Source organism: Lissotriton vulgaris, chromosome 3_2 (assembly GCF_964263255.1).
Source record: "Lissotriton vulgaris chromosome 3_2, aLisVul1.2, whole genome shotgun sequence".
In the NCBI taxonomy this organism is placed as follows: Eukaryota; Metazoa; Chordata; class Amphibia; order Caudata; family Salamandridae; genus Lissotriton; species Lissotriton vulgaris.
Window position 1 is genome coordinate 109,246,102 of NC_141690.1, and position 26,324 is coordinate 109,272,425.

The following is a 26,324-nucleotide window of genomic DNA, read 5'->3' on the forward strand; positions in this document are numbered from 1 at the left end:
CTAGTTTTAAGGTGCTAACGATCTTGCACCCATCGTGGAAACCTTTGCTAGCTGCAAAATTTGTTAAACACCTTTATATCTGTGTTTATATATCTGGTGGTAGTTGCATGTTTGTTTTCATCAGTTGAAACCCTTTAGAAGTCTATAATTGGTGTGATCTATTACATGGCATCATTTCCAGGTACAGTGTATGCGTGCCACGATAGTTAAAAGAACGGAGGATTTAAATCTGTTTTTCCCCGGGGGCAGACAAAAGGCAGAGTAGTCATGTTTTTTTTTTTTTTGTTACTTCAGTTTAGCGTGGCTGTTGGTGCTACAGCAAAAGTAAGTTTCCTTTGCAGGAGCGTTTCCATTTCAGAAGCGGCAATGCGTTTATAGCAGTAGTAGTATTACTGCCCAGTTATAATGCCACAACAAGAGAATTGTCTTCCCATTTGTACTGCAGCTGTCTGTCCTTGTCCGCATTGGGACAGGATGTGGCGTAACGACCACATCTGCCAACTGTGGAACTGGGTTCAAGTATCGCCGTTGGCTCAACTTCCTGTGATTAGGGGCAAATCACTGATTTACCACGTGCATAAAAAAAGAATTTGCATAATGCAACTGGTGCTCATGTAAAATACTCCAATACCTTTTGCTCAAGTTTGCGCAATATAAACCCGCAAAAAATGGCCCTGCTCATGCCACTGTGCAGTTATCGCAGTGGAAGATGTATGGCAGCATCCACACTGGCTGCAGCAAGATCAATAGTCCCCAGATTCAAGCAGAAATAATGTTCAGCCCCACGAGCCTTCTCTTACATTAGTTCACGTCATGTCTTTAAGCTATAAACAGTATAACTTGTAACAGACCTGTAAGCCCCAATGTCACTTCGGGAACCCTCTCCATATCAAGAAAACAAATAAGCTGGAACTGTGAAGAAGGATTCGAGTCTGGTGCAGACATGACATGGCATGGCATATCACAAATTCCACAGCACATATTACCAGATATGCCTTTTCCGATCGGGTGGTTTTGAAGACTCGCTAGAACATTTACTTGAAGAATACAACAGAGGGGACCTGCACTAGTGCGACAGAGCAAGCATGTATATAGAGCACATGCATTAAGGCATCCCTAAATATGGGTGGTACGGCCAGTAAATAAAAGACAACAGACTTTGTCTTGTTTTGTCAGAGAGGTGAATTATGCACACATCGATAGCTCCAGGACATCCTTCGGACATTCGATACTCTTAAAATATATGACGCCTTTAAATTCCAGTACTTCTGAAAAGAACCGGTATGCTTCCCGTACCGAGCCACCCCCCTCCCAGTCTCATGGTATGTTTTTGTCATATCCCTAGTGAGACCTGGAAGAGTCTGACTCCATCATCACTTTCTGCAGAGGCCCCATTATTTTACGTTACGTCTCTGGAGGTATACTGTGATATCTGCATACAATAAGATGTGACAACAAGTTATCTTGCTCCTTTATTCATTTTTCATTCCTTTCCTCCACATAGTGTTGTCACTTAGCGCCCCAAGGCGGATTTAGGACTTAATGCACGCTATATTAGGACACCACATGACATAACATCATATTGTCCCTTCTCCTCAGTTACTTATTATTTCTTTTTTGCTTTCTCTCAGCCTGCGTCCTTCTTTTCCCTGCGCATTTTGACACAGCTTTATAGTCATATAAGCGCTATACAAGGGTGCTGCATGTTCTGTAGTGGTAGAAAGTTAAACGTTAAAGCACATTCTGAGTGTAGTGATGGTAAATAATTTGAAACCCACTATGACTTCTTCAGAGTGGCAGATGCTGGCATGCCGGTCTCAGTACAGAACAAGCATTTGCAATGCAATAGATCTAGCATTCGCAAGAGTATTTTTTGATTGGCATTGTAAATTACTGCCTTTTATTTATATGATTTGAAAACCCGCAAGCAGTAGTCGTGGCTCACGAGAAGCAAGGCTGGCAGTATCTGTGCCTCTTTTACTGCCCCCTTCTCGTAAGCAACGACTATATGTATGCGTGTTTACGCATAGCTTGCTGGTTCTCGAAAGACATAAATAAAAGGCATTGTAATTTACAATGCCAATAGCTCAAACACTTGTTTAAAGATATTAATGACTGTACATTAGATACGCATAAAGGGAGGAAGAGGTCAGGGTGAGGCATTTTGAAGGAATATTTGGTTTAGCAACATCCCCAATTCCATTATTAGCCTGCTCAGAGACAGTACCTCAGGGAGGGGTAATTTTTTCTCTATTAGAGATAAGAAAGCATTGGAAGCCTGTACCCCAGGTAAAGTGCCGGGCCCTTATGGGGTTCCAATTGACCTTTTTCAGCCGGACTATAATATGTAGGTGCCGCTACTTACAAATGTTTTAAACAGTATTCAGTTAGTAGGCCCACCTTGCTCTTGAAACCAGAATTTAATTCTTCAGATTTTTAAAAAAGGGGAGAGGGGCTCGTCCTATATCTCTCCTCGACACTACTGCTAAACTGATGGGACGGATTCTCCTGGCCAGATTGGAAGACTGAACAGAATCCCATAATTTCTTTATGAAAGCACAATATGGGTTCCGTAGAGGAATCCGTGCCTAAACCTCTCCATAACTATAGGGAAATATACTAAGGCAAAGGCCGATAAATTGTATATGCACTTCATGGACCTAACCGCATCCTTTGACTGTGTGTCACACTCGAGGCTGTGGTCCATGTTGGAGGGCATGGGTATTGAACCTCCAATAATTGGTTTTATACGTCAGTTGTACGCCAATGCCTCTGCCTGTGTAAGGTACGGCAGAAAGGGGGAGTGCACGTGTTTTTTTAAGATGGAAAAGGGAGTAAGACAGGGTTGTGTTCTCGCCCCATTCCTTTTTTCAATCTACACGAATGGGGTAGAGTCCTCCCTGTCTGCTCTACCGGCGGATGTGCCCAAATTTGATCGTCCCCCTCTTCTTATTTTGGCTTATGCCGACGACGCTTTATTGATGGCCAGATTGGGTTTAGCCTTACAAATGCTAATCACGGCCTATTCAGCTTTTATGGCCTCCCTTGACTTAAAGGTAAATGAGTCCAAATCGTTTGTACTTGTGGCTGGAGCGGCAAGAGGTGAGAAACATCCCCACTTCCAGTTGTTCCACTTCCTTTTCGTACCTTGGAGTGCTCTTTGATAAAGACCTTTCATGGTCTAATTTAGTGGCAGCAAAAGCACAGGGTATGGAAAGGAGAACTACTTCTGTTAAGAGATTCGTTAAGAAGTTGGGTGATAGCGCATTTGACACAATGAAAAATATATACTCCGCCAAATCAAAGTCTGCTGCAGTATATTAGGGAGAAGTATGGGGTTTGGTAAATGCTGCATCGTTACAGGAAATAGAAGATTCATATTTTAAAAACTGTGTTTTTACCACAATCTATATTTTACATTGAGAATTAGGGCTTCCTTATTTGAGCGACGGCATAAGACTGGCTCCAGTTTTTTTGTGGTTATCAGTATGGCGGAGGTCTACGGTGTATTTGACCCAAACCATTATTAAGGAGTGTTGTAAACTAGACTATTACAAAAGAATTGGATGGTTGAACTACATAGAGGGCCAACTGAAAGCGCTAGGGATGGGTGAACTATTTCAGGACCCGGAGACATGCAAAAGGGTCACAAAAGAAAGAATAACGGATTTATTTGTTGAAAGATCCAATTATGCCCGCAGGGAAAATAAACGCATATGCCACTCCTCCATTCTTTACGATCTGGTAATACCAAGAAGGGGGAAAGATTTTCAGTATTTATCACGCATAAACATAGCGCTGCATAGGTTTATTCTCTTGTGTTTTAACATGAAAATGATTCTGCTATTCTTGGGATATCCCCAAAAGAAATATAAATTATCAGATCTTTCACCCTGTCCCTGTAACAACCGCGCAGCACAGTCAGACCTACATATTGTATTATTTTGCAAGATGTAGATGGAGGAAAGGCAAACCTTTATAATCCCAATTCTGAGGAACCATAATTTCAGGCAATGTCGGGTAGCCAAGTATTTTTTAAAAACCCTACAGGATCAATTTGTATGCTGCTCTGTTGCCTCATTTTCGTGGGCCTGCTTTAGGAAGAGGAAAAAGTGTGGCGATGTTTTAGCTTGAGTAATTAATGAATTCTAAATTCTGAATAGTTTCTATCCTAAGTGATTTTGTAAATTTGTGTATATATTGTTGTTGTTGTGGGAAAATGTTATATAATTGTGCTTTTATGATCTGTTTTAAAAGATCGAATAAAGCTGCGTGATTGAGTGTCCGTGCAAGCACCGAGGGCATGGAGAGCAAGACAAGTTAAACGCCCTCGCATGTATGTGAAACATGCACGTTGACTCCGGTATGGAACCGGAGAGCTTAGTCTTTCAGTTTCTTCTTGGTAGTCCTGCATCGAAACTGGAAAAATACAGGCAAGGGTCCTGGACAAAGTGGGAAAACGGGTGGTATTGAACAAAACTAGTATGCTCCAAGTGCCTAGAATGTATACTAAAATAGACTTTATTTACTTATAAACAAAGTAAATAAGACCCATAAGAAGAGGTGGACAGTAGAAAGGAAAACAATGTGTGTTGGATATTCAATAATGAGGGGCAATCGCATCCATGTGTTAGATATTTTAAAATGACAGTTACAGTAAGATGCGGTTAAAATTGCGACATATCAACAGTGAAAGACCTCAAAGGGCAAAAAATATAAAGAACAATTGCATATTGAAATCTCAGGTTGCGCCCATGCAATAACATGCAGTGTGCAAGCTATCTAGCTGCTTTGAAGACAGCATAGTATAACATTCGAATTGATGAGCGGGCAAATCCAGTGTAGGTTTATCGTATCCCAGCAGGGATTATGTAGTGTAAGGAACAAGAACACATCAAGAGTGTTAGAATGCTAGTGTAGAGGCCTGTCTTGAAACCTGAATCAAGATCATTAAGGTACAGCATATAAATAACCTTGCTCGTTATTCTTAGTGCACATACAAATATCGGCTATAAGCGGTTCTTCACTTATGTGGGTTTTCTGCATTAAAATGAAAGAAACTAAGAATTAACCCCATAACCCCACCCTCCCCCAGTACTCAAAGTAATATTCAGGACATATCTACTGTGGGGAAATGTATCCGCCCCCCCCCCAGCCTATAGTCATGTTAAGATCTACTCTGTTTCAGAGAGTCGGAGAATGCGTAGGTATTTAGGACATGCAAGTTCTCTAAACTCGGTGGACATAAGTGCAAGAAACAGGTGCCATATCTCGCGGTCTTAGAGGTTGAGGGCAGCAGACATCCTTTCCATCCCAAGAATATACCTTAGTCTGTAGAGACAACCCAAGTGTGTGGGAGTGACAGATGTCATCCAAGGAGCAAGAATGTTCTGGAGCGCTGCTCCTAGCGCCAGACACATCTGTCCTCTGTTGCAGGATTTGAGTGGGAAAGTCAATGGGTTAGGTAAACCTAGTACGGTAGACGCTAGGAAATGGGGAATCAGAGTGTCAAAATGTGTATCTATCTCATCCAGAATCTGGGCCCAATAACCTGTGAACTTCGAACATTCCCAGGGTAAATGTAAGAGCGTGCCTGCCGAGCCACATCCGCGCCAACAGTCAGGGCTGTGCTCTGGGTTGCCTTTAAGACATACTGGGGTTAGGTACCAATAGGTGGCTATTTTAGTGACCGTCTCTATACCTGATGTGCTCTGGGCTGTATGTCGGCTCTATAGTAGATCTCACCCCACTCTTGAGAGCAGAGGTCTTCAAACTTTTGTCGGCTGAGCCCCCCCCACCATCACCACCACCTGACAAAAATGTTATGGAAGATGGTACTCTGCATCATTGATGGCCCTTCCCTCCTGCAGAGCCCAGGTCGCATAGGGCAAATAATATTACAAATAAATTAAGAGTGTTTAGTAAACTGAAGTCTGCTTGCTGGTAGATGTCTGGAGGACCGATAGGACATCCTGAGTTCCCTACAGAGGGCTGCCTTTAGGGGGTGCACTGACAGTGCTGCGCCATCTTTTATAGCCTCCTGATGGCTTCATCGCCTTTTTAGGCAAGTCCATTTTTATGGTACAGGTGGAGAGGCAAAGAGATTCACCCCCCTGCAAATGAGGAACTGTGGACTTGAGATAGCGCTGTATTACAGAAGGGGCTGTACAAGTGTCTTCTGTAAAATATGAGTATTCTCATTGCAGAGATTCCACCTGAGTGAGGAGACTGCCCCACAACTGCAGGGCCTATGCCACGAAGGTGGATGCCCTTTGTGAATCAGTCCCATTGTGTATATGTGTTCGGTAGAGATCTCCATGCTGCATCATGATTTGAAGTCCGACTTCGTTGAGAAATTTATGACTTGATCCATTCTCCTGCAAGAAATCTTACATTATAGGAAATGGTGAAGATCTGCACATTTTACGTAACACAAAATTCTTTAATTTTACAAGAATACACTTATATTTAAGAAGTTTCACACAGTCCCACCCAGGACGCAGAGAATTTGATTCACAGATAACAAATTAATTGTAGAGACAGAATCGACCCGGCGTGTATTCAGAACTCATAAAGATGCCAAATAAATGGCGGACAGGACCTTGAAGTCAGCATGAGCAACATTTCACTTTTTACTTTGTAACCTGCTAAAAGATACTTAAATATACATTACACAACTTTCTTAAATTCCATTGCAATCAACATTCAGAAGAAATGTAAACCTCAAGCAGTCAGACATTCAATTGCAAGACTGGTCTCTGCTGAAGCTTGAATGAACCCCAGTTCTTCTTGGCTGTAGTTTGTTTCCTTTTAAAGCTATTGCTCATGCAATTATCTAAGAGCTTCTTTATATCCTCACTCATGTAAAATCCATTATTAACAAGTTGTGCTCTAGCTTTTACTGTAGTCCATTTAGAGTTAAATAAATTTGTCTTTGCTCGTCTAGTCTAAAACATATGTGGCCACACAGTGTTAAGATAATTTGCACCGAGAAATGTATTCTTCTGATTTTCTCATATAGTGTTAAATAATTGCTCAAAAGATTTAAGATGGGACTCCAAACCATGCTGTACTCTTGAATTGAGCACAAGTGAAGGATTGAAAATCTTCACTAACCACTAGCAAACTAATACTGGATTTGCTAATCAAATTACAACAGCCAGCTAAGATAACCTGACCGCACCCCACCTCTCACTTTTAATTCCTCCATCACATGGCTAAGCTTTCAAACCCACAAGGCAATAAGGCAAGCTCTGGGCATTCTCACAAATGACACAAACCAACATCCATCTGGTAAAGCGCTACGGCACTCCGGAGTGAGGCATATAGCGCTAATAAATGCATTATCATACATAATATAAAGGGCATTTGCATGCTCAATCTGTGAGATTAGTCTTTTGTCTTGGAAGAAAATTCAACGGGTTGTTTTACTTTTCTTGTAACTAAAATACCATCGGAGGAGCAGTAACATAGATTTTCATTCTGGGTGTTATGGACTTTAAAGAAAAAGGCCAATATAGGATATTTGAAAAATTAGGAAGCTCAAACTATAGATGGCAATTGAATACCTTCTCTAGGCCACTGTATTTGTCTTTTAAAGCCATTTGTGTTTATTTAGGATGGTTCGGTTAAGAGAACAATAACACCACAAGACTCTTTTTGAGCTTTTTGAGCTTCTTGCTCTCCTTTCTGCACTTTCTTCTTCTGGGTCCAAGCCGAATGAGGAAAAAAAAGCCCCCCACCCCACCTTACCAACCTTTAAATAAATGAGTAGAACCCAAGACATTTATTAAACTATATTTACCACACATTCGCTCTCACAGGGACATTATTCCACATCGTGGTGGAGGGGCGGGCGGTAGCCCACACCCAGGGGTTACACAAAATAGCAGCATGACGACTTTCTGTTACTAAGCATACAGCCATGGACTGTAGGTCACTGGAGAGGTTGCTTCCTATGGATAAAGGAGGAGCACTTTCGGTGTTCCTGAACCTTACAGAGTCTGCCTCTGCGCAGGGGCACCTATCTGGAGTCTGCTTCAAAGACCATCAGGCGACCTCTACTACAGACAAGACACTGCAGAACGGCACATCTGTAAGACAGAGTACTGGGCCCTTCTCTTTGCAGCCCATGCATACAGTCCTATGAGATAGGAAAGGGCGCGCAGTATAAAGCAGACTCTGCACCCTGACGTTTGCTTGTGCACTGTTTTGGGTGTAAAATGGATCAGATCTGTGGCACGGTACCCCTAGCAGCTGCCACTGCAGCATCACCCGTATCCCATTTCATTATTGAAGTTTGCTTTCCCGAATTCCCGGGCACCTTTCTTGTGCGGGTCTTACTCTTAAATGATTTGATATAAGGCCTGCATGAGGACGTCATAGCTTACCATAACTTTTCCAATACATTTTATTTCGGGCGACTTTCACACAGATGCAGTGCATTTCATAGAAATGTAGCTACCTAAAACTCCCCAGCAGCCTCCATATTAACATAGAAATAAACTACTTAAAAATGCAGAAACAGTTATTGCATGCATGGGATGGTCTTATTGTAAAGTATTTTTAAACGTGACCACTGTAATAGAAGGTCCTGTGAGCTTGTGGCATGTTTTGATGGAATTACAGTGATATATCAGAGTTTGCAGTCGACATCACTGGGAGCTGCCATTAAATAAAAACATAATCCCTCGTATAATCTCTGTGCGAGAGGTCACCGCTCCTTCGTGCTACTGAAATGTTCTGCATTTTGGGAAAGTTTTTGTCTCATTGATACGACCACCAGGACCCTTTATTTATCTAGGCGAGTAAACTAGAGCATCCCCAGTGCTGTTTTTATTTCCTTCCCTCTTGATTTTTCTTTGGCTCTAGAGCAGAGGCCAGCTGCACCAGAGTACTTCACAGGTCGTTAAAAGACCATTCACGTGATAACGAGGCTTTGTTGTTTTTTTTCACCTCTTAGCGCCCCTGCATCTCCACTCTGACTATGGCTGAGACACACAGCTGGCGGCTGGAGGCAACAATGGAAGATGAAGTGGTGGGGTGGAGTGCGCGCCCCCCCTGAGAGGATGTTGCGCCTCCCCCAGGGGTCTCGCCCCACAGTTTGAAGACCTATGATTTAGAGGATAGCTCTCTCCCGATCTCTTTTGCCCAGCGCCGTTGGCTTGGTGTGGGAGGGAGCAGGTTGGCTCAATAGTACATAGAGTGCAGCCATTTATCTGACGTTTTTGTAACTAGCCACTGCTTGTTTCTGGTAAGTCGTCTGCTGACTGTAGGGAGGCTAGAGGGGTGTAGCAACCAATGTCGCACCTGGAGGTCTTCGAACCTTTCAGTCTACAGTAGATTATATTGTTGATACAGTTGAGAAGGAGAAGATTCCTTCTTTATCAAACATGTGGCCTGCAGCACCACATGGCGTCTGATGCCAAGCCGCAAATGCCCCCCATTGTAAACACGGAGTAAAATCTCCGTTCTCAAACAGAGGTGTCATGGGGATGGGAATGAGGTGAGCTCGCTTCGGCTTGCTACGTAGTCCCACACTCCCATAACCGTCTTTATGATAGGGTAGGCTTTGTGACCTATCTGATCTCTTGAAGAACAGACCTTCTGCAGAGGGAGCCGCACAATTGCCCTGTCCTGAAATAACCAGTGTTTTTCAGATTCCTCTCAATTCCACTCCACTAGGTAAGGCATCTGCATCGCCTGAAAGTACCACATCTGATAGAACATCTAGCCGCGGATTTTCACCTTTGAACTTCCAGGTGTCACGCTGGTTCAGGAAGATTTTTCTCACTGCATCATTCGTTGACAGACTTTTTTCGACTCAAAGGCGTTGGTGTGCAGGTTTTCAATGTCAAGCAAGAAGACTTCGGGATTCAAACCTTGCAGCACCTGTCATCGCACCATGTTGGTCACGGATCCCCATTTGGTCTGTCTTTGGTGCCTGGTGCACATGTCGTGGTCCGACTGCCGGGCCTTGGTGCCGAAGGCTTTGAGGGAGCGGTCCCTAAAGCTTCTCACAGGTTGGCTTCCCGTGCCGCAGAGGTAGCCTCATTGGTCTTCAGCCCAGTCCAGGTCTCGGTCAAGAGGAATGTCCGAGCGCCGCTCCGGTGAATCGAAGTCCTCTTCGTCGAAGTCAGGTAGGAGGCACCACAAGAAGTTGAAGTCGGCTTTGACTTTGCCCAGCCCATCTCGCCATGCGGCAGAGGAACCTCGGGGTTCGAGGCCCCGCTCTGCGGAGTGGGTGCCTGGTTCTGCTCCGCTTTTGCCTCCCTTCCCTGGGCCAGGAGCGACCCCCTCCCAGCTGAAGGAATTTTATGACGCAAGGTGCACCAGGCTCAGAGGACAGAGGGGCCCATGGTTCCCATGCCAGTGGCTCCAGCCCCGAAACTATGGCCGCCAACCGGATCCTTTCCCGGGTCCGGACTGATGCCGGTTACACCTCCACAGGGACCTCCCCCGGCGTCACGTCCGGTGCCAAAGTTCTCGGCGTCGATGGCGCCCACCCGTGGCAGATCCCTGATCTTCATTCCCGTTGACACAGAGCCGGTCATGAGTTCTCAGACGCCGAGACCGGCGCCTATGGAGTCTTGCTGCTCCATGCCGTTCTCTCTCCCCTATCCGGAAGGGTGGGGGATGGAGGAAGAGGATTGGTAGGGGGAGCAGGATCACTTCGAAATCCTGCAGCAACAAGACATGGACTGGTATGAGGAATTGGGTGAGGCCAGCGGTCTGGACACCTCCCCAGACTCTGGCATGCTTTGCCCTCCTAACCGGTCTACAGAGGAGGGAGCATCTTTTGCCATGGTGGTGCGTAGGTCCTCAACCTGCAGCATCCTACAGTGGCAGTCAATATCTTGACAGAGCTCCTACAGCCTGTGGTCTCAAGTTCGTAAACCCTACTTTCATTGAGGCCTTGACAAAAGTCCTTCTGGGGACATGGTCCAAACCCAGCTCAGGGGCTCCTGTGAATAGGACAATTGCCCACCACCATCAGCCCGCCCCCCACCCCACCCCTCAAAGCTTGGTGGTCCACGCTTCCACTTCTTGTGGTGCATTTCCTTCCACAGCCCAGCACAGGGAATCCAAGAGGCTAGAAGACTTAAAGGAGATTTCTTTTTCTTGTGGCAGCCTAGCATTGCGGTTGGTGAACATCACATGCCTCTTGGAACATTAATCCCATTCCATATGGGATAAGGTAGCGCGAGTGCTGCCCCAGAGTCTCAGAGGAGGATTGGGCTCTACTGTCCCAAGCTATAACAGACGGAAGGGACGTAGCTACGTTCGCCATCAAATGTGGCTTGGACATGACCGACTCGCTAGGTAGGGCAATTTCCACGACTGTGGCGGTTCATTGCCATGCCTGGTTGAGAACATCTGATTTTTCAGGGGATGTCCAGGCCAACCTCATGGACATGCCCTTCGATGGCTCCCATCTCTTCGGAGACCAGGTGGATGCTGCCCTTGAGCGGTTTAAAGGCTCATAGTCCACCGGTCCACCGCAGCAAATTCATGCTGTTTGCGTGGAGGGAGGAACAGCGCTTGTACTTCCGGATTGTTCCTTGGTGGTCAGCCATCTTACCGAGGGTGACGGTCTAGTCTCCACCCACCTCCTAATCTATATCAGCCTCAATCCTTCGCGCAGCGGTGACGCGCAGCGGAAGCGTCTGGAGGCGCCAAAGAGAAGCCAGTCTGCGCCAATCCGCGTCCAGGCGCTTCTTGCTTCGGGTTCGGGCAATATGGTAGGGCGGCGCATTACATATAGTGCTCCTACACTGCATGCTTTACAACCCATCGCTAATCCCCTCTGTTTTAATTAACTCTTTCCTCACTCCACTAATACTGGCTGTAAAACATGCGACTGGTGTCTCCTCCCTCCCATTCTAGCCAATCATCCGTCTACACATACAAAGAAAATGTTTCTCCTTAATTGTCGGCCCCTCCCAAAGCACCACACTGAACTGGCGTTACTGATCGAGGAGTTTAACCCTGAAGCCCTCTTTTTAACCGAGACATGGCTTCAGTTACAAAATGATCCTGCATCAGTATGGGCCACTCCTCAAGGCTACACCCTTAAGCGACTGGATCGCCAGTCAGGTAGAGGTAGAGGTGGAGGACTGGCCATCATCTATAAAGATATTTACAGATGTCGTGTTACCTCCTCGACCACTTCAGCTTGCGAGAGGCTACACTTTTCCCTTGATTTTTCCCCCACCATTACCTTTTCCGGCATTTTGGTCTATCGACCACCGGGCTCCCTCGGCGATTTTATCGCTGATATGACAGATTTGGCCGCTAACTTAGTGCTCACCTCAGCAAATCTCACTCTGCTGGGTGACTTAAATTTGCATTTAGATGATCCCTTTGATGTCGCCGCTAACAATCTTCGTTCAAATCTTCAGGCCATCGACTTGTCCCAAAAGGGTTTTCCGGCGACACACAACAAGGGTCATCTTCTAGATCATGTCTAGCAATTTAGACAATCTATCGGTGGAGGTACCGTTACCATTGCCCTGGACCGACCATTTTTTAATTCCTCTTACATGGTCCACAAATACTCCCTCTATCTCACAAGCTCAGGATAAGCATTGGGGTAGGAAATGGAGCTCTCTTCCGCTTCCTCAGTGGGAACAGGCTCTCTCTGAACAGCCACCCCAAAAGACTAGGAATCCCGACACGGCAGCTCTCAATTTTGATAATTGGATTTCCAGTACACTAGATCAAGTTCTCCCGAAGGGCTCTTTGCAAGTAATAAAAAGATCTAAAGTTGCACCTGGGTATTCTCCGGCCCTCAGGACGTTGAAACAAGTCTGCCATAAAGCGGAGAGAGCCTGGAGGAAAGATCGCTCCCAACTGAAAGAATTAGAGCATAGAGCGGCAATAAGCCACTACAAGAGTGAAATAAAACTTGCTCAAGCCGAATTCTATGAAACCAAAATTAACATGGCAGCTAACTCCCCTAGAGACATTTTTAAAATTGCGAAATCTTTAACTTCTCCTCCTTCTGAGCTCTTGACATCGGAGGGTGCACAGGCCCGCTGTGATAACCTAGCCACCTTCTTCTTCCAGAAGATTCAGGCCATTTATTCCCTACTTTCGACAGGTAGTGTAGACATGGCCTCCTCCTCTACTTTTTACTCTGACCGGCTTTGTCCTGCTCATTGGCCATTTTTCCACCTCTGGATCCCAGTACATTAGATATATTGGTCCACAAAGTCACCTCAGGATCTCCAAATGATCCAGCTCCTCCACAGACCTTAGCTAAAGTGATTGATACTATCCGCCCCTTCATCCTGGAGGCTCTTAACACCTCTATCACCTCCAACTCCATCCCAGCCACATGGAAGTGCGCGATGGTAAGGGCCCTGTTGAAAAAGCCGAATTTGGATCAGAACAATCTGTCCAATTTCCGCCCTATCTCGCTGCTGCCGTGGATGAGTAAATTGTTAGAGAGACACATCAATAAAATCTTAGTGGATTATTTAGAGTCCAACAATCTTCTACAGGTCTCCCAGACGGGGTTTCGTCCCCAGCATGGTACCGAAACTGCCCTTCTGGCAGTGACAGAGGCAGCTAAAGCTATAATGGACCAGGGAGGAAAAACAGCCATCATACTTCTTGATCTCAGTGCCGCGTTCGACACGGTTAACCATGCCACACTATTACATCGTTTGAAGGGCATGGGTGTGTCGGGCGTGGCCTTGACTTGGCTGAACTCTTTCCTAGAGGAGCGCTTTTTTCAGGTGTTTGAGGGCGAGGTGGTATCATCTAAGCATCCGCTTAGCTGTGGGGTCCCGCAGGGCTCCTCCCTGAGCCCCACCATTTTTAATGTTTATATGCAGCCTCTGGAGAAGATAGTCCTCCCTTTTGGTGTGCGGATTGTCACCTATGCAGACGATACCCAACTGGTGGTCTCTCTGGACCACGATGAGGGTTCGTCTAACACCTTGGGCCCTTGTCTAGAGGCCGTTGCTAAGTGGATGCAATCCTCCCACCTCAAACTCAACGGGAGAAGACCGAGATCATGTTACTGGGTAATCCTTCCCTAACCTCCTTGGCGTCTATCTGGCCTTCATGTCTCGGTGCCCATCCTCCCCCTAAAGCGCAGATAAAGAGTCTAGGAATGTGGCTTGACAGAGCGCTGGATTTATCAGTCCAAGCCACCAAAACTGCCTCCACATGTGTGGGGCTAATGAAAATGCTCCGCAAAGTGCTCCCTCTGCTTCCATTCCAGGCGAGAAGGGTCATGGTACAGGCCCTGATACTCTCTCGCCTGGACTATGGAAACGTTTTATATCTAGGAGCCCCGGCGGCAGTGACTAACAGACTCCAAGTCACCCAAAACTGTGCCGCCCGATTATTACTCAACATCCCTCGCTGGCAATCAGCAAGAAATGCCCTAAAAGAACTCCATTGGCTCCCAGTGGCTGCCAGAATGCAGTTTAAGGCCATGTGCATTTTGCACAAATCTTTCCATCGAACTGGCCCGGCAGTTTTGTACCCCCTAGTGTTACCTTACTCACCATCCAGAGCTCTTCGCTCGGCTTCATTGCATCTGGCAACCACGTCAAAAATCAAGAAAGCTCGCTGGGGTGGTCGCTCTTTCACTCACACAGCGGCAAAGCTATGGAATTCCCTGCCTCTAACCCTCAGACAAAATAACAACCGAATGTCATTCAGGAGAGATCTAAAAACCTACTTGTTCACAAAAGCGTACTAAGTACCCGGTAGCCCGACAAAGTAATCAGTCTAAAGCGCTGCGAGGCCTCCGGGTAGTTATGCGCTATATAAGTGCAATTTTTCATTTCAATTCATTTCATGGGCCACAGCCAGGTTTTTGGGCCTCACTACCGCCCCCAGGGCTTCATCCAATTTTCACTCCTTTCCGGGCTACGGAAGGGCGTATCAGCCACGCCAACCCTAACCAGGCCAAGGGTCCCGGAAAGTTCATCAACCTCTGCGGGGCCATGGACACAGTTCACCCTGGCCTTGTGGGTCAGGAATCCAGAAGTCGAGTCAAGCCAACATTCCCTCCTCTGCCGCAAAACCTTCCTAGACCAATACCCCAGGATCGTTCTCGGCCAGTCGGTAGGAGGATACGCCATCACCTCCACCACTGGCAAAACATTACATCTGACAGGTGGGTGTTGCAAATAGTCCGAAGGGGCTACTCCCTCCCCTTCAAGACTACCCCTCATTCCATGCCTCCAGTGTACGATCGGCTGACAGAGGATCACCTTGCTTTGCTCCACAAGGAAGTCTCAACTCTTTTGGCCAATAGAAAGGGTTCCAGGGCCCGAAGTACGCAGTGTTTGCTATTCCTGCTACTTCCTGGCCCTAAGCAAGCATAGAGACCTTCGTCCTATCCTAGACCTCAGAACCCTCAATTACTTCTTCAAAAACGAGAAATTAAGATGCTCACTCTTGCTCAGGTTCTGTCTGCCTTGAACCTAGGAGACCGAATGGTAGAGCTAGACTTGCAGGAATGCCTACTTTCATTATCCCCATCCGGCCTGCCCATCGTCTCTACCTGCGGTTCATGGTGGATCACGAGCACATTTAATTTGCAGTGCTCCCCTTTGGCCTCACCAGCACCCCTCGCGTGTTCACAAAAGTGATGGCAGTGGTTGCAGCCCATCTGCGGATATCAGGGGTATCAGTCTTCCCCTATCTCGACGATTGTTGAAGGTGGGCTTGCCCCAAGCAGTTGTCTACCACCACCAGGCTATGGCAAACTTCCTGCATTCGCTAGGGTTCACTATCAACGTGCTGAAGTCACACCTGACTCCCTCTCAGATGCTCCTTTTCATTGGAGAGGTTCTGGACACGGTGCAGATTCTGGCCTATCCTGTGGAACGGCGAGTCCAAGATATTCAGGCTATGATACCGATGATTCAGCCTCTATCTTGGATTTGGAGGCTGTTGGGCCTCGTGGCCTCCTGTATCCTGCTAGTGACCCATGCAAGGCGGCGCATGCCAGCTCTGCAGTGGGATCTGAAGTTCCAATGGGCACAGCACCAGGGAAATCTCACCGACCTGGTTCACATTTCAGAGGGCACTGCGAACGACCTGCAGTGGTAACTGACTGACCACGATTGGTTTAAGGGCAGACCCCTATCTCTTCCTCACAGTAGTGACGGATGCGTCCCTTCTGGGATGGGGCGGCCATCTGGGAGAGGTGGAGATCAAAGGACTCTGTTATCCGACAGAAGCCAAGCTCCCAATCAATCTTTTGGGGCTTCGGCGATCTAGCTGGCACTGAACGTCTTTTTGCCGTCAATAAACAGAAAGGCTCGGAAAGGTGTTCACAGACAACACTAACGCCATGTGGTACTGCAACAAACACGGTGGAGTGGGGTTGTGGACTCTTTGTGAAGAAGCCCTGTGTCTCTAGACTTGGCTGGAACGTCAGGGCATTTCCCTGATGGTTCAACACCTGGCCGGTTCTCTGAACACAAGGACGGACAAGCTCAGCCGAATGTGCCTTGCGGATCATGAATGGTGTCTCCATCCGGAGGTGGCACAAGGTCTCTTTAAGCAGTGGGGAGAGCCTTGGTTAGATCTGTTCGACTCTGAAGAGAACACGCAATTACAGCTGTTTACAAGTGGGCTCTCGTTCAGCGACGCTTTTTGTCGCGAGTGGAGCTCAGCCCTCCTGTGCGCCTTTCTGCCCATACCACTCCTGCCTAAAGTGCTCGAGAAGGACAGGAGCGACGGGGCACAAGTTATTCTTGTGGCATCAGACTGGGCACGGAGAGTTTAGTATCCCGAGCTCTTAGACATGAGCATCGATCCTCCGGTCAAGCTTCCTCTTCGGGAGGATCTTCTGTTGCAGCAGCAGGGGAGGGCTCTGCCTGAATCTATCCACTCTCTGCCTCCTTGCGTGGAGATTGAGTGATGACAGTTGACAGCTTTTGACCTCCTTCCCGAAGTCTTTGAGGTTATTTTGGCAGCCTGGCGTTCCTCCACAAGATCGGTATATGCCTGCCGATGGTACAAGTTTTGTAAATATTGTATCGACTCTTTATCTGCTCCCTTGGCCCAGCAAGGCTCAGCTCTGGGAACTTTGATGTGCTACCTTTCAGCCCTTTCTTCGGCTGCCTGATCAGCCTTCTCTATTCAAACCTCCTCTAGTGCAGTGGTTTTTAAAGGGGTTAACCCATTTGTATACCCTTTCACCATTCATCATGCCACAGTGGGACCTTAATTTGATGCTCACTTTTCTGATGGGTGCGTCATTTGAGCTGCTTCATAACTGCCCTCTGGTTGCTCATTATCAAGTCCGCTTTCTTGGTGGCAGTAACCTCTGCCAGGAGAGTGAGTGAAACTGCAGGTACTGTCCACACAGCCTCCTTACCTGACTATCTTTCGGGACAAGGTAGTACTCCGGACTAGGTCATCCTTCCTGCCTAAGGTAGTAACACCCTTTTATCTGGGACAGTCGGTTACCCGTACCACTTTCTATGCGTCCCTGCATCCTTCCAAGGAATAGGAAAGTCTCAATCGTCTGGACCCAAAACGATTGTTATCGTTCTACCTTGATCCAACCAAAGAGTTCCAGATGGATGTCTAACTCCTTATTGGATACGTGGGTGCAAAGAAAGGCCATGCAGTCCAGAAGAGGACGATATCCCAATTGGTCATTCTCAGTATAACATTTTTTTATGCCTTAGTGAAGAAGGACCCCCCTGAAGGACTTGGGGTCCATTCCACCAGGGCGAAGGCGGCCACTATGGCTCTCCAGCATAGTGTTCCCGTCTCTGACATATGCCAAGCTGCCATGTGGGCGTCTTTGCACACGTTCGCCAGACACTACTGTCTACATTCCCAGGTCCACAGAGGTGGCCTGTTTGGACGCTCTGTTTTACAGGATTTTCTAGTCTAAGCCATTCCGCAGTCCCTCCTCCAGGGCTGGTAGTGCTTGGGTATCTGTTCAAAGGTTAGGAATCTGCGGTTAAACGTCTCTATCAGATGGATGTTACTTACCTTCGGTAACGCCTTACCTGGTAGAGACGTGATCTAGCCGCAGATTACTTACCGACCCAGCCATCCTCCCCACACTGCTAAGTGTCGGGGATGTTCCCCTTCAGGGCCCTAGTTGATAATTTTTTAACGCACCATGGTCGGTCACTTCATGGCTTTGCGCTTCTGCCGTGGAAAGTTGTGAAAAGTACGGATGTCAGCGCGCCGGAGTGGAGGTTATATTGACGACGTGGACTTCAGTACGACGATGAGCATGACATTGACGAAATCACGCGGAGTCGACCGTCTCCACCTACTGGAGCGCAGGGGTACTGCTCAGAAAAAATCTTACGGATCTAACCTGACGCCTGGAAGTTCAAAGGTAAGGACTCTGCGTCTAGGTAAGGTCTCTACCAGATTAGGCATTAATGAAGGTAAGTAACTTGTCCTGCAAGTCTGGGATCGCCAAACCTCCTTCATCTGGCCCTAAGTAGCTCTAATTCTTTCTCATGCATGGACTAGCCACCAACCACACAAACTGATGTAACTCTCTCTGCAGCATAGGAAGCATCCCCCTAGTGGGTGACACCTACAGTGTCTAAAAGAGGTATAAAATGTTCTCTCGGATGGACATTTTAATAGCAGCAATGCGTCTAAGAAGGGAGAGGTGATGGCGCTTCCAGCTACTTAGCTCTTCTCTAATTTGGGGAAGTAGGTTGGGAAAGTGTATCATGATGGTTTGAAGTCGAGGGAGCAAATGAAATCCCCAGGTAGAGCAACAACTCTGCCACCCACTGCACTGGATTGTGGTCTTTTAACAAGGATATGTGCTCTTGTGCGGTCGATAATGCAAGTGCTTGGGATTTACCATCATTTATCCGGAACCCTGATGCTAATCCGAATTTGGAAACTTCCTCAAGATAAGCCGGGAGTGATGTGTCCGGCTTGCTTAGTGAGGCAAGTATTTCATCTGATTGGAGGCTAACTGAATGTCGCTCTCTTCCAAAGGGGATACCTTTGATCCTTGAGTTGCCCCTAATCCGCTGGGCATCCACATATAGAGTGAATAGGAGAAGTGACAGAGGGCAGCCCTGTCTGGTACCTCTACCTATAGGAAAGGGGGAGGACTATGTGCCGTTTACTCTAACCCTGGTCATGGCAGCTCACCAACCAAGCCCGAAAGTGTTCACCTAAACTGACGAGTCTGCTCCATATATTGCAAATATATGCGGTCGAATGCCTTTTTGGCGTTGACTGTTAGTAGGAGGGTCTCCATGCTTGTTTGTCCACCTTGTCGATTAGGTGCACATTTAGTTTTGTGTTGTCACTACTCTGCCTATTCTTGATGAATCCTGCTTGGTCTGGGTCAATGATGTCCGGCATCATGGGACTCCACCGCGTTGAGAGTATGCTCGTAAACAGTTTGATGTCCACATTACGAGCTACATACTTCCCTATCTTTCCTGGCTCAGGGATCACTACGATGGACTAAGCCAGCATTGATGAGGGGGGGTCTGAGACCATTCAGTCGAAGGAATTAAATTGTCTTGTCAGAATAGGGGCCAGTATCTGACAGAACGATTTATAGAAGCTTTCTAAGTTTCTGTCTGGTCTAGGGGATTTGAGGGGCTTAAGGCGGGAGATCGCTAAAATTACTTCTCGATCCTGATAGGGGCATCTAGAGGCCTCGAAAGTCGGCGAGACGGGAGTATTCACCCCCTTCAATATGTGTCAATATGTTGAGCTCCCAAGTCTTGCCTCTTATATAAGTCTGTGTAGAAATATCGGAATTCTTTCACTATATGCTCATCGTCCACTAAGTCTCCGCCCCTTTGGGACCTTAAAGAGAGAACCTTCATCTGTTGTCTTTGTGGCCTTAGTTTGTTAGTAGTCGCTCTGTTTTGTTCCTACCTACATAGTGTTTAAGCCGGAGAGGCGCATTTTTTGCTCTGTCCATATCGAGGCCTGCTAATTGGGCTTGCGCTGCACATAGTTGGCGCCATACTCTTGGGGCCCCTGTGCGGCTGTGTATTCATTCATGCTCCCTGTCTTGGGCCGTCAGTTGGTCCCGCTTCTCTTTATGGGCTTTGTTGTCAGCAGCAGATATTGCTATGAGTTCCCCTCTAACAACTAATTTCAATGCCTCCCATAGTGTAGAGATGTTAATATCAGGAGTATCATTGTGGTCGAGATAGTTGTGTATAGCTGTTATATTACTGCTGCTCTGTGGAGTAGTCTCCCTAAGTTGCCAGTTCCCAGAGTGGTGCTTTTGAGGTGGGGATTTTAGTGAGAGTGTCACTGTGTTGTGGTCCATTAGTGCTGCCGGCTCTTTATCCACTTCTTCAATAATGCGCTGGACATCCCTGGTCGCTAATATATAATCAAGGCCTGCATGTGTTTTGTGGGCATGGGTGAAGAAAGTATACTGGGTAGAGTGTGGGTGGGCTTCCCTCCAAAGGTCTAACAATCCCACTTCTTGTAACCACTTACCTTCCCCCTTTGACAGGGCACCTGACTGATCGGAGCGACTGCCAGATCTATCTTTGTCGGCCTCAAATACAAGATTCAGGTCTCCCCCTACTAATGTCATGCGTGTATGTGAGGCCATCACTTCTGATACTGCCACTTGTAGGAATTGTTCCTGTCCTGTGTTGGGGGCATATATCTATCCCACCACCAAGGAGTGCCTCCAATGTGAAGAGTGTTGGCCAGGAGCCTACCTTTAACCTCCACGACTTTAGGACAACCTCCACCCTGAATTTCCTGGCTATAAGGGTGGCCATTCCCGCTTTTTTGTCAGAGGTAAAAAGAAAACAATTGATGTGGGAATGCACATGATCTAAGGCGGTACCAGTTCCTAGTGAGTCTCCTGGAGAAGGCAGATAACTGCTGCTGAATTTTCAAGGAAGAAAAGCATTGCTCGCCTCTTAGTTGGGTTGTTGAAGCCCCTCACGTTGAGAGATAATACCATAATTGTGTGAGGTACCAAATGTGAGGTATGAAAAGTAATTTGACTGTGCCCACCTGCCTTGAGTTTCCCTGTCTGCTCTCAATTCCCCCTCCAAACTCTCATCCTATGTGCTTCAACTGCTCTCTTCCCGTCCCGTTGAATTGAGTACTGGTTCCCCCCAAAACTAAAAAAGACAAATGAAACCTAGAACATAAGACAGTCATTATGTGTTCAAGACCAGTAGATCAAGTCCCTGGGAACTGGAATAGGTTGGTGTGATATGTGACCCATAGGTCCCCTCCTCCCCCCTGCAAACCCCGGCTTGCTGCCAGCTTGGCCCCTTATGAAATCGAATGGTTGTCCAGAGATATCACGTGGCGTCACCACCCTGCTAGTTACCGGACAGCGACTCCAGGATCGCCTGGCATTCTTTCGCTATTGTAGCGGGGGTGGTTTTCACCCTATTCTCTGTTGAGCATCACCTTCGTTCCCACAGGCTCTTTCGAAACTGAGCCCTAGATACTCCTCTCTCTGATGCTTTGCCCATGGAGTCCTCAATCCTAAGAAGGCAACACATTTCCTGGAGCGACCGGGACTGATGTAGTTTTCCCTCCATCTGAAAATCAGGCTGCAGGGATGGCCCCATGAGTATGTAACCCCCAGGTTCTCCAGGTGTGAGGTGGCCGGGCGGAATTCCTTTATTTTCTGGAGAGTGATCATGGCACAATGAGGGAGTGTGTCCTAGGGACGTCATAGCTTGCCTCTCCCGTGCCTTACGTAGAATCAGTTCCTTTAATTGTAAGTCCGAGAGATAGGCTAGGATGTCCAGAGGTGAGGCTGCAGATCGCCACGGAAGACCCACTCTATGTGCCCGGTCTATTTTTATCTCCGTTTATGGGGGGCCTCTAAGACGTAACTGAAGAGATCTCTCAGGAATTGGGTCATGTCAGAGCCCTCAGCTTGAGCCGGTATGCCCTTAATGTGGATAATATTTCTCAGTGAATTGTTCGCGAGGTCTTAGGCGTTGGCTTGAAGTTCTATCTGTTGCTTTCGTAGGCGATTCACCCCCTGCTGTAGCTGCTCCACTTCCTCATCGCAAGTGTGTTCTTGGTCTTCCATGATCGCCATACTTTCCCTGAGCGAGTCTACGTCATGTCGGATTTCTTTAATGTCGTTGGACAGCTCGCCTCGGAGGGTTTACAAGTCTTCACGTAGCATGGAAAACAGCGCCTCTAACAAGGAGCGAGTGACTGGCTCCTCCGTTCTCTGTCTCTTGACCAGGCTGACTGCTAGACTGTGCCTGTCCATGCCCCTCACCTCTGGGGGCATTTTGTTCAATGTGTCCTTTATTGATCAATATTTTTCCTCCCCTGCGAATGCCATGTTTGGGGGTGACCCGTTCAATAACTCAGCCCGCGTTTCTCTCTCAAAGATGAGGCATTGCTTCCTAGTTGTGGTCGGTAGGTGTGAGCTTAAGATTAAGGGTATGCCGGCTCTGAGTAACCTGTAGATCGGGCCTCAGTTTCATTGCTCCTCTGGCTCACCTTTAAGGGAGGCCGACTCCCAGCGTTCTGATTGCCTGAGGTCTCCCCTCCATAATCATGGGCGAGGTAAACTTTCCAATGGGTGTCTGCTTGCGCTCCCGCTCACTACGGTGTTGTGCGGTGGCCTCTGGGTAGCCACGAGATGTTCTAGGTCACGGCTGCCATTACGTGTTATGTTATGTTATGTTATATTTGTCTTTTATAGCGCACGGCTACTCCAAAGAGTGTCCCGGCGCTTTATTGCAAACCTGTAACAGAAAAACATAACAAGGAAAATAGCAGAAAATAAAAAGACCAAGAAACAGAAAGCCAAGACTCATATGTAAAGAGTAAAAAGCCAGGTTTTCAGGCCCTTCCTGAAAGCCAACAAATTGGAGGTACTGCGCAATGCCACTGGCAAAGTATTCCAAAGCTGTGGTGCCAGCAACCTGAAGGACCGGCCCCCGGTACGTGCCCTTTTTACTCGGGGGACCACGGCGAGGAACAGAGACTCGGATCTCAGGGATCGGGCAGGTCGATTGAAAACTAGCCTCTTTTGGAGATATTTCGCTCCAGAAGCATGAAGAGCCTTATGGGCCAAGGTCAAGGCCTTAAAAACTATCCGCTTCCGGATGGGCAGCCAATGAAGTGACTGCAGGAGGCCAGAAGTTCTAGCTCGTCCGGGCAGGCCAAAAATGGCCCGTGCTGCCGAATTCTGGACCACCTGCAGCCGTTGCAAAAGATACTGCGGCAAGCCGAGATAAAGGACGTTAGAGTAGTCATTCTCAAGCCAATTATGGCCTGGACCGTGATCTTCCTATGATCCTCCGGGAGCAGAGGAAGAAACTTGCGGAGCATCCTGAGGAGGCCGAAGCAAGTACCAGTTAGGCCCAGGATCTGTTATCTCAACGTCAGGCCATTATCGATCTTGATCCCCAGATTCTTGGCCAACTGGGAAGATCCTGCTGGAGGGAACATATTGACAGGCCACCATTCCTGCCAATCTGGGTCCGATCGGCAGCCGAAGAAGAGTACCTCAGATTTATCCGAGTTGCACTTGAGGCTGTTAAGCTGGAACCAGTTAAAAACAGCCCCAAGGCACCAGCGGATACTCTCTCCGTCAAAATCTGCTCCTTTCCCACAAGTAAAGAGGAGCCTCTGAGCTTCATCTCTTCTCCTGCCTTTTGTCGCTCTTGGTGGCGAATTCGCTCAGGTTCCTGCTCTGGCGGTCGGCCTCCTCTCCCCTGACGTGCAGCATACTCCCCAGGCAGTCAGTGCGCCAGCAGCATTCGCTGCGGGCGGTAAGGACCGAGGAGAAACACGTCTTACCGGCTCGCCATCTCGGCCACACCTCCTACACTTCTCTTTAAATCGCAGATTGAGACATGGAAGACTTTATTAATCGTATTTCTGATCAAGCGGGAAAGGTGTATAGTGAAGGAATACCTTCCTCAACACACGGTGCAGCTGCACCGCTGTGAGGTCAGTACTTCTCTGTACTAATGGCGATGCAAATGTTTTTAATGGGACCCTTTTTAGAATTGTCTTTTTATTTTTAGGTTGCCCTATGTAAGCCACCCCACTCTACCGTCCTGATTAATACCGCATGCAAGGGCTTAATTTACCTCCTTTAGTCTGGTCGAAACATTGACAACTTTGACCATCCAAGCCTGGATTGACCATATATATATATACCTTTGAGGGCTGTTGTTTTGATTGAGTCACCACCCATTTTTGAACAAGGAGAAAAAATATTAGTGTATAAATCTGTCAGACCGGCTTCTTCACCTTGGCTAACTTTAGTTTCTCATAGCCACGGATGTTGAACTATGATTACTGTATGAACAGTTATTAATTCATTTTACTCTTTTCTGGTCAGTGTGCACATGAGCACTTCTATAAACACTTTTCTTTTCACTCTATTTAGACCAACCACTATAGAATGAACTCTGAGTATTGTATATACCTTGAATGATTTTGATATATAAAATTTGGTTTGACTATCAGACTTCCCAGCATAGCCCGATGAAAGGCCCCTTGAAGTCAAGCTAGTCCTGTGCAGTGTGTACGAGCTTAAAGCGACCCAGGAGGAAAGTGGCACATTCACAACCTATTAGACTGGTACTATAGGAGTGTTCCTATGCGAGAACACAATGAGTCACTAGGACATCCCGATTGATCTGTACATGTTGTGCTGGACCATGATGGGTATAATTTTAACTACTCAATCATGTTTGCAACAATCTGAATGCAACTGTAAAAACTGCTTCAAATTGTCAGGAAATGTAGCCCTGAGTGGGTAGCTATGTGCTCTGATTGCAAGTTCTGTTTAATAACATTGCTGAAAAACAAACGTTTCAGGTAGGTGCTGGATTTCCAGGTCTGGATAAGGTGCAAACGGAGAGTGAGATCTTTAACGTAGACTTTCAAGTAGAGTTGTGTGCCACTGGTGTATTGGTGAATTTGTATGCTGTTATCTGTGAGTAGAGTCCAAGGGAACTTCATGTAAAGGTCGAAAATGACAGGAAACACAATGGAACTCAATAAGTATGTCACAGGAATGCTTCCATGGACATCCCATAAGCAGTGTGCTTGCACATACCACATGGACATCATGGTAGGCAGTCGTCATGACCCTGTGAAGCAACCAAATGGCTCAAGTGTTAAGAAACCCTTGTGATTATGGTTCTCTGAAGGGGACACAGTCATTCAAAGTATATTGCAGGTGCGCTAAGAGTCCACATTAACAAAAAGTGATTTTGGTCTACATATTGTTCTTAATACAAGTTATGCAGGGTATATTGCCACTATTGTAGTGATTGTATACCTGAACACCAGTTTTTATGGCAAATCACTGTCCTATGTAGTTATGTTATCAGTTTTTCGCACTAGAACCACTCTTATATGTTTTATTAACAGGAACAAAATATCTCCCAGTATTGAACTGGTCCTTTTAGGCCAAATGAGTAATCTGGGTTAATTGGTCTTGTTTTTAATGTTTCCTTTCTGCTTCTTTTTTGTATAGATTGGTTACACCACTCTCACTTGGTATTTACTGGTCATTACTGGGTCCCTGCAGCCTGGAACCCAATTTGATATGCACGTTCTAAATTACATACACGATTGACAGACATAGCCTGCATTACCAGGATGCTTATGTGCTTTTCCATGGCCTTATTCACAGATGCAAACACTATGGCTCTGATTACTATATGTAAAGTATGATCAATAAAATGTAAGCTTTACATAATATCTTTGTTTGCTACTGTAATTTATTAGTTTAGCTACTCAAAAGACAAACTAGTTGTAATTTAAAGATTAGTAGGATTTATCATTGCGTATGAAAAATTCGATCAATTGAAGTTGTAATGCTATTATTCCTAACACCTCGGTCTGTGTAGAATTATAAATAACTGTTTTGAAAAACTCACCTGTTTTGTAACCCTCTCCCTTTACTCTTTTTTTAGTAACAGGCGGATTCTTCAGCCAGCTCAGGTGTGCGACATTATGAAAGGAGTTATTTTGATACTCTGCTATTTCATGATGCACTATGTCGACTACTCTATGATGTACCATCTAATAAGAGGGCAGTCTGTGATAAAGCTGTACATAATCTACAACATGCTGGAGGTGAGCATAGGCCACATGACAAGCACATTATGCTTACAGAAATGTAAAGGTGTCTAAAAACCTACAAAACTAAATCCCCTGCTACTTCTGCAGTCGCTCTCACCCTCCTTTTGAACTGTTGTCCTGTTCTGCATCACCCTCCTAACAGGGACGTAAAAAGGAAGTCCTGCAGACTAACAGGGACATAAAACGAAGCAGAAGATCACGCTGTCATTTGCTTCAGACAGATCCTCCACCTAGGATTTCCTTACAACCCTTCT

The 26,324-nt window shown here is 46.7% G+C and overlaps 1 protein-coding gene across 1 annotated transcript in view; it reads left to right on the forward strand.

Moving 5' to 3' along the window:
* The window catches only part of TAPT1 (transmembrane anterior posterior transformation 1), a 514,105-nt gene that overhangs the window by 170,585 nt on the left and 317,196 nt on the right, over positions 1–26,324 (forward strand). The window contains exon 4 of the mRNA XM_086964058.1: positions 25,902–26,064. Within this exon, the coding sequence (XP_086820184.1) occupies positions 25,902–26,064 (163 nt within the window). The remainder of the gene's footprint in view (positions 1–25,901; positions 26,065–26,324) is intronic.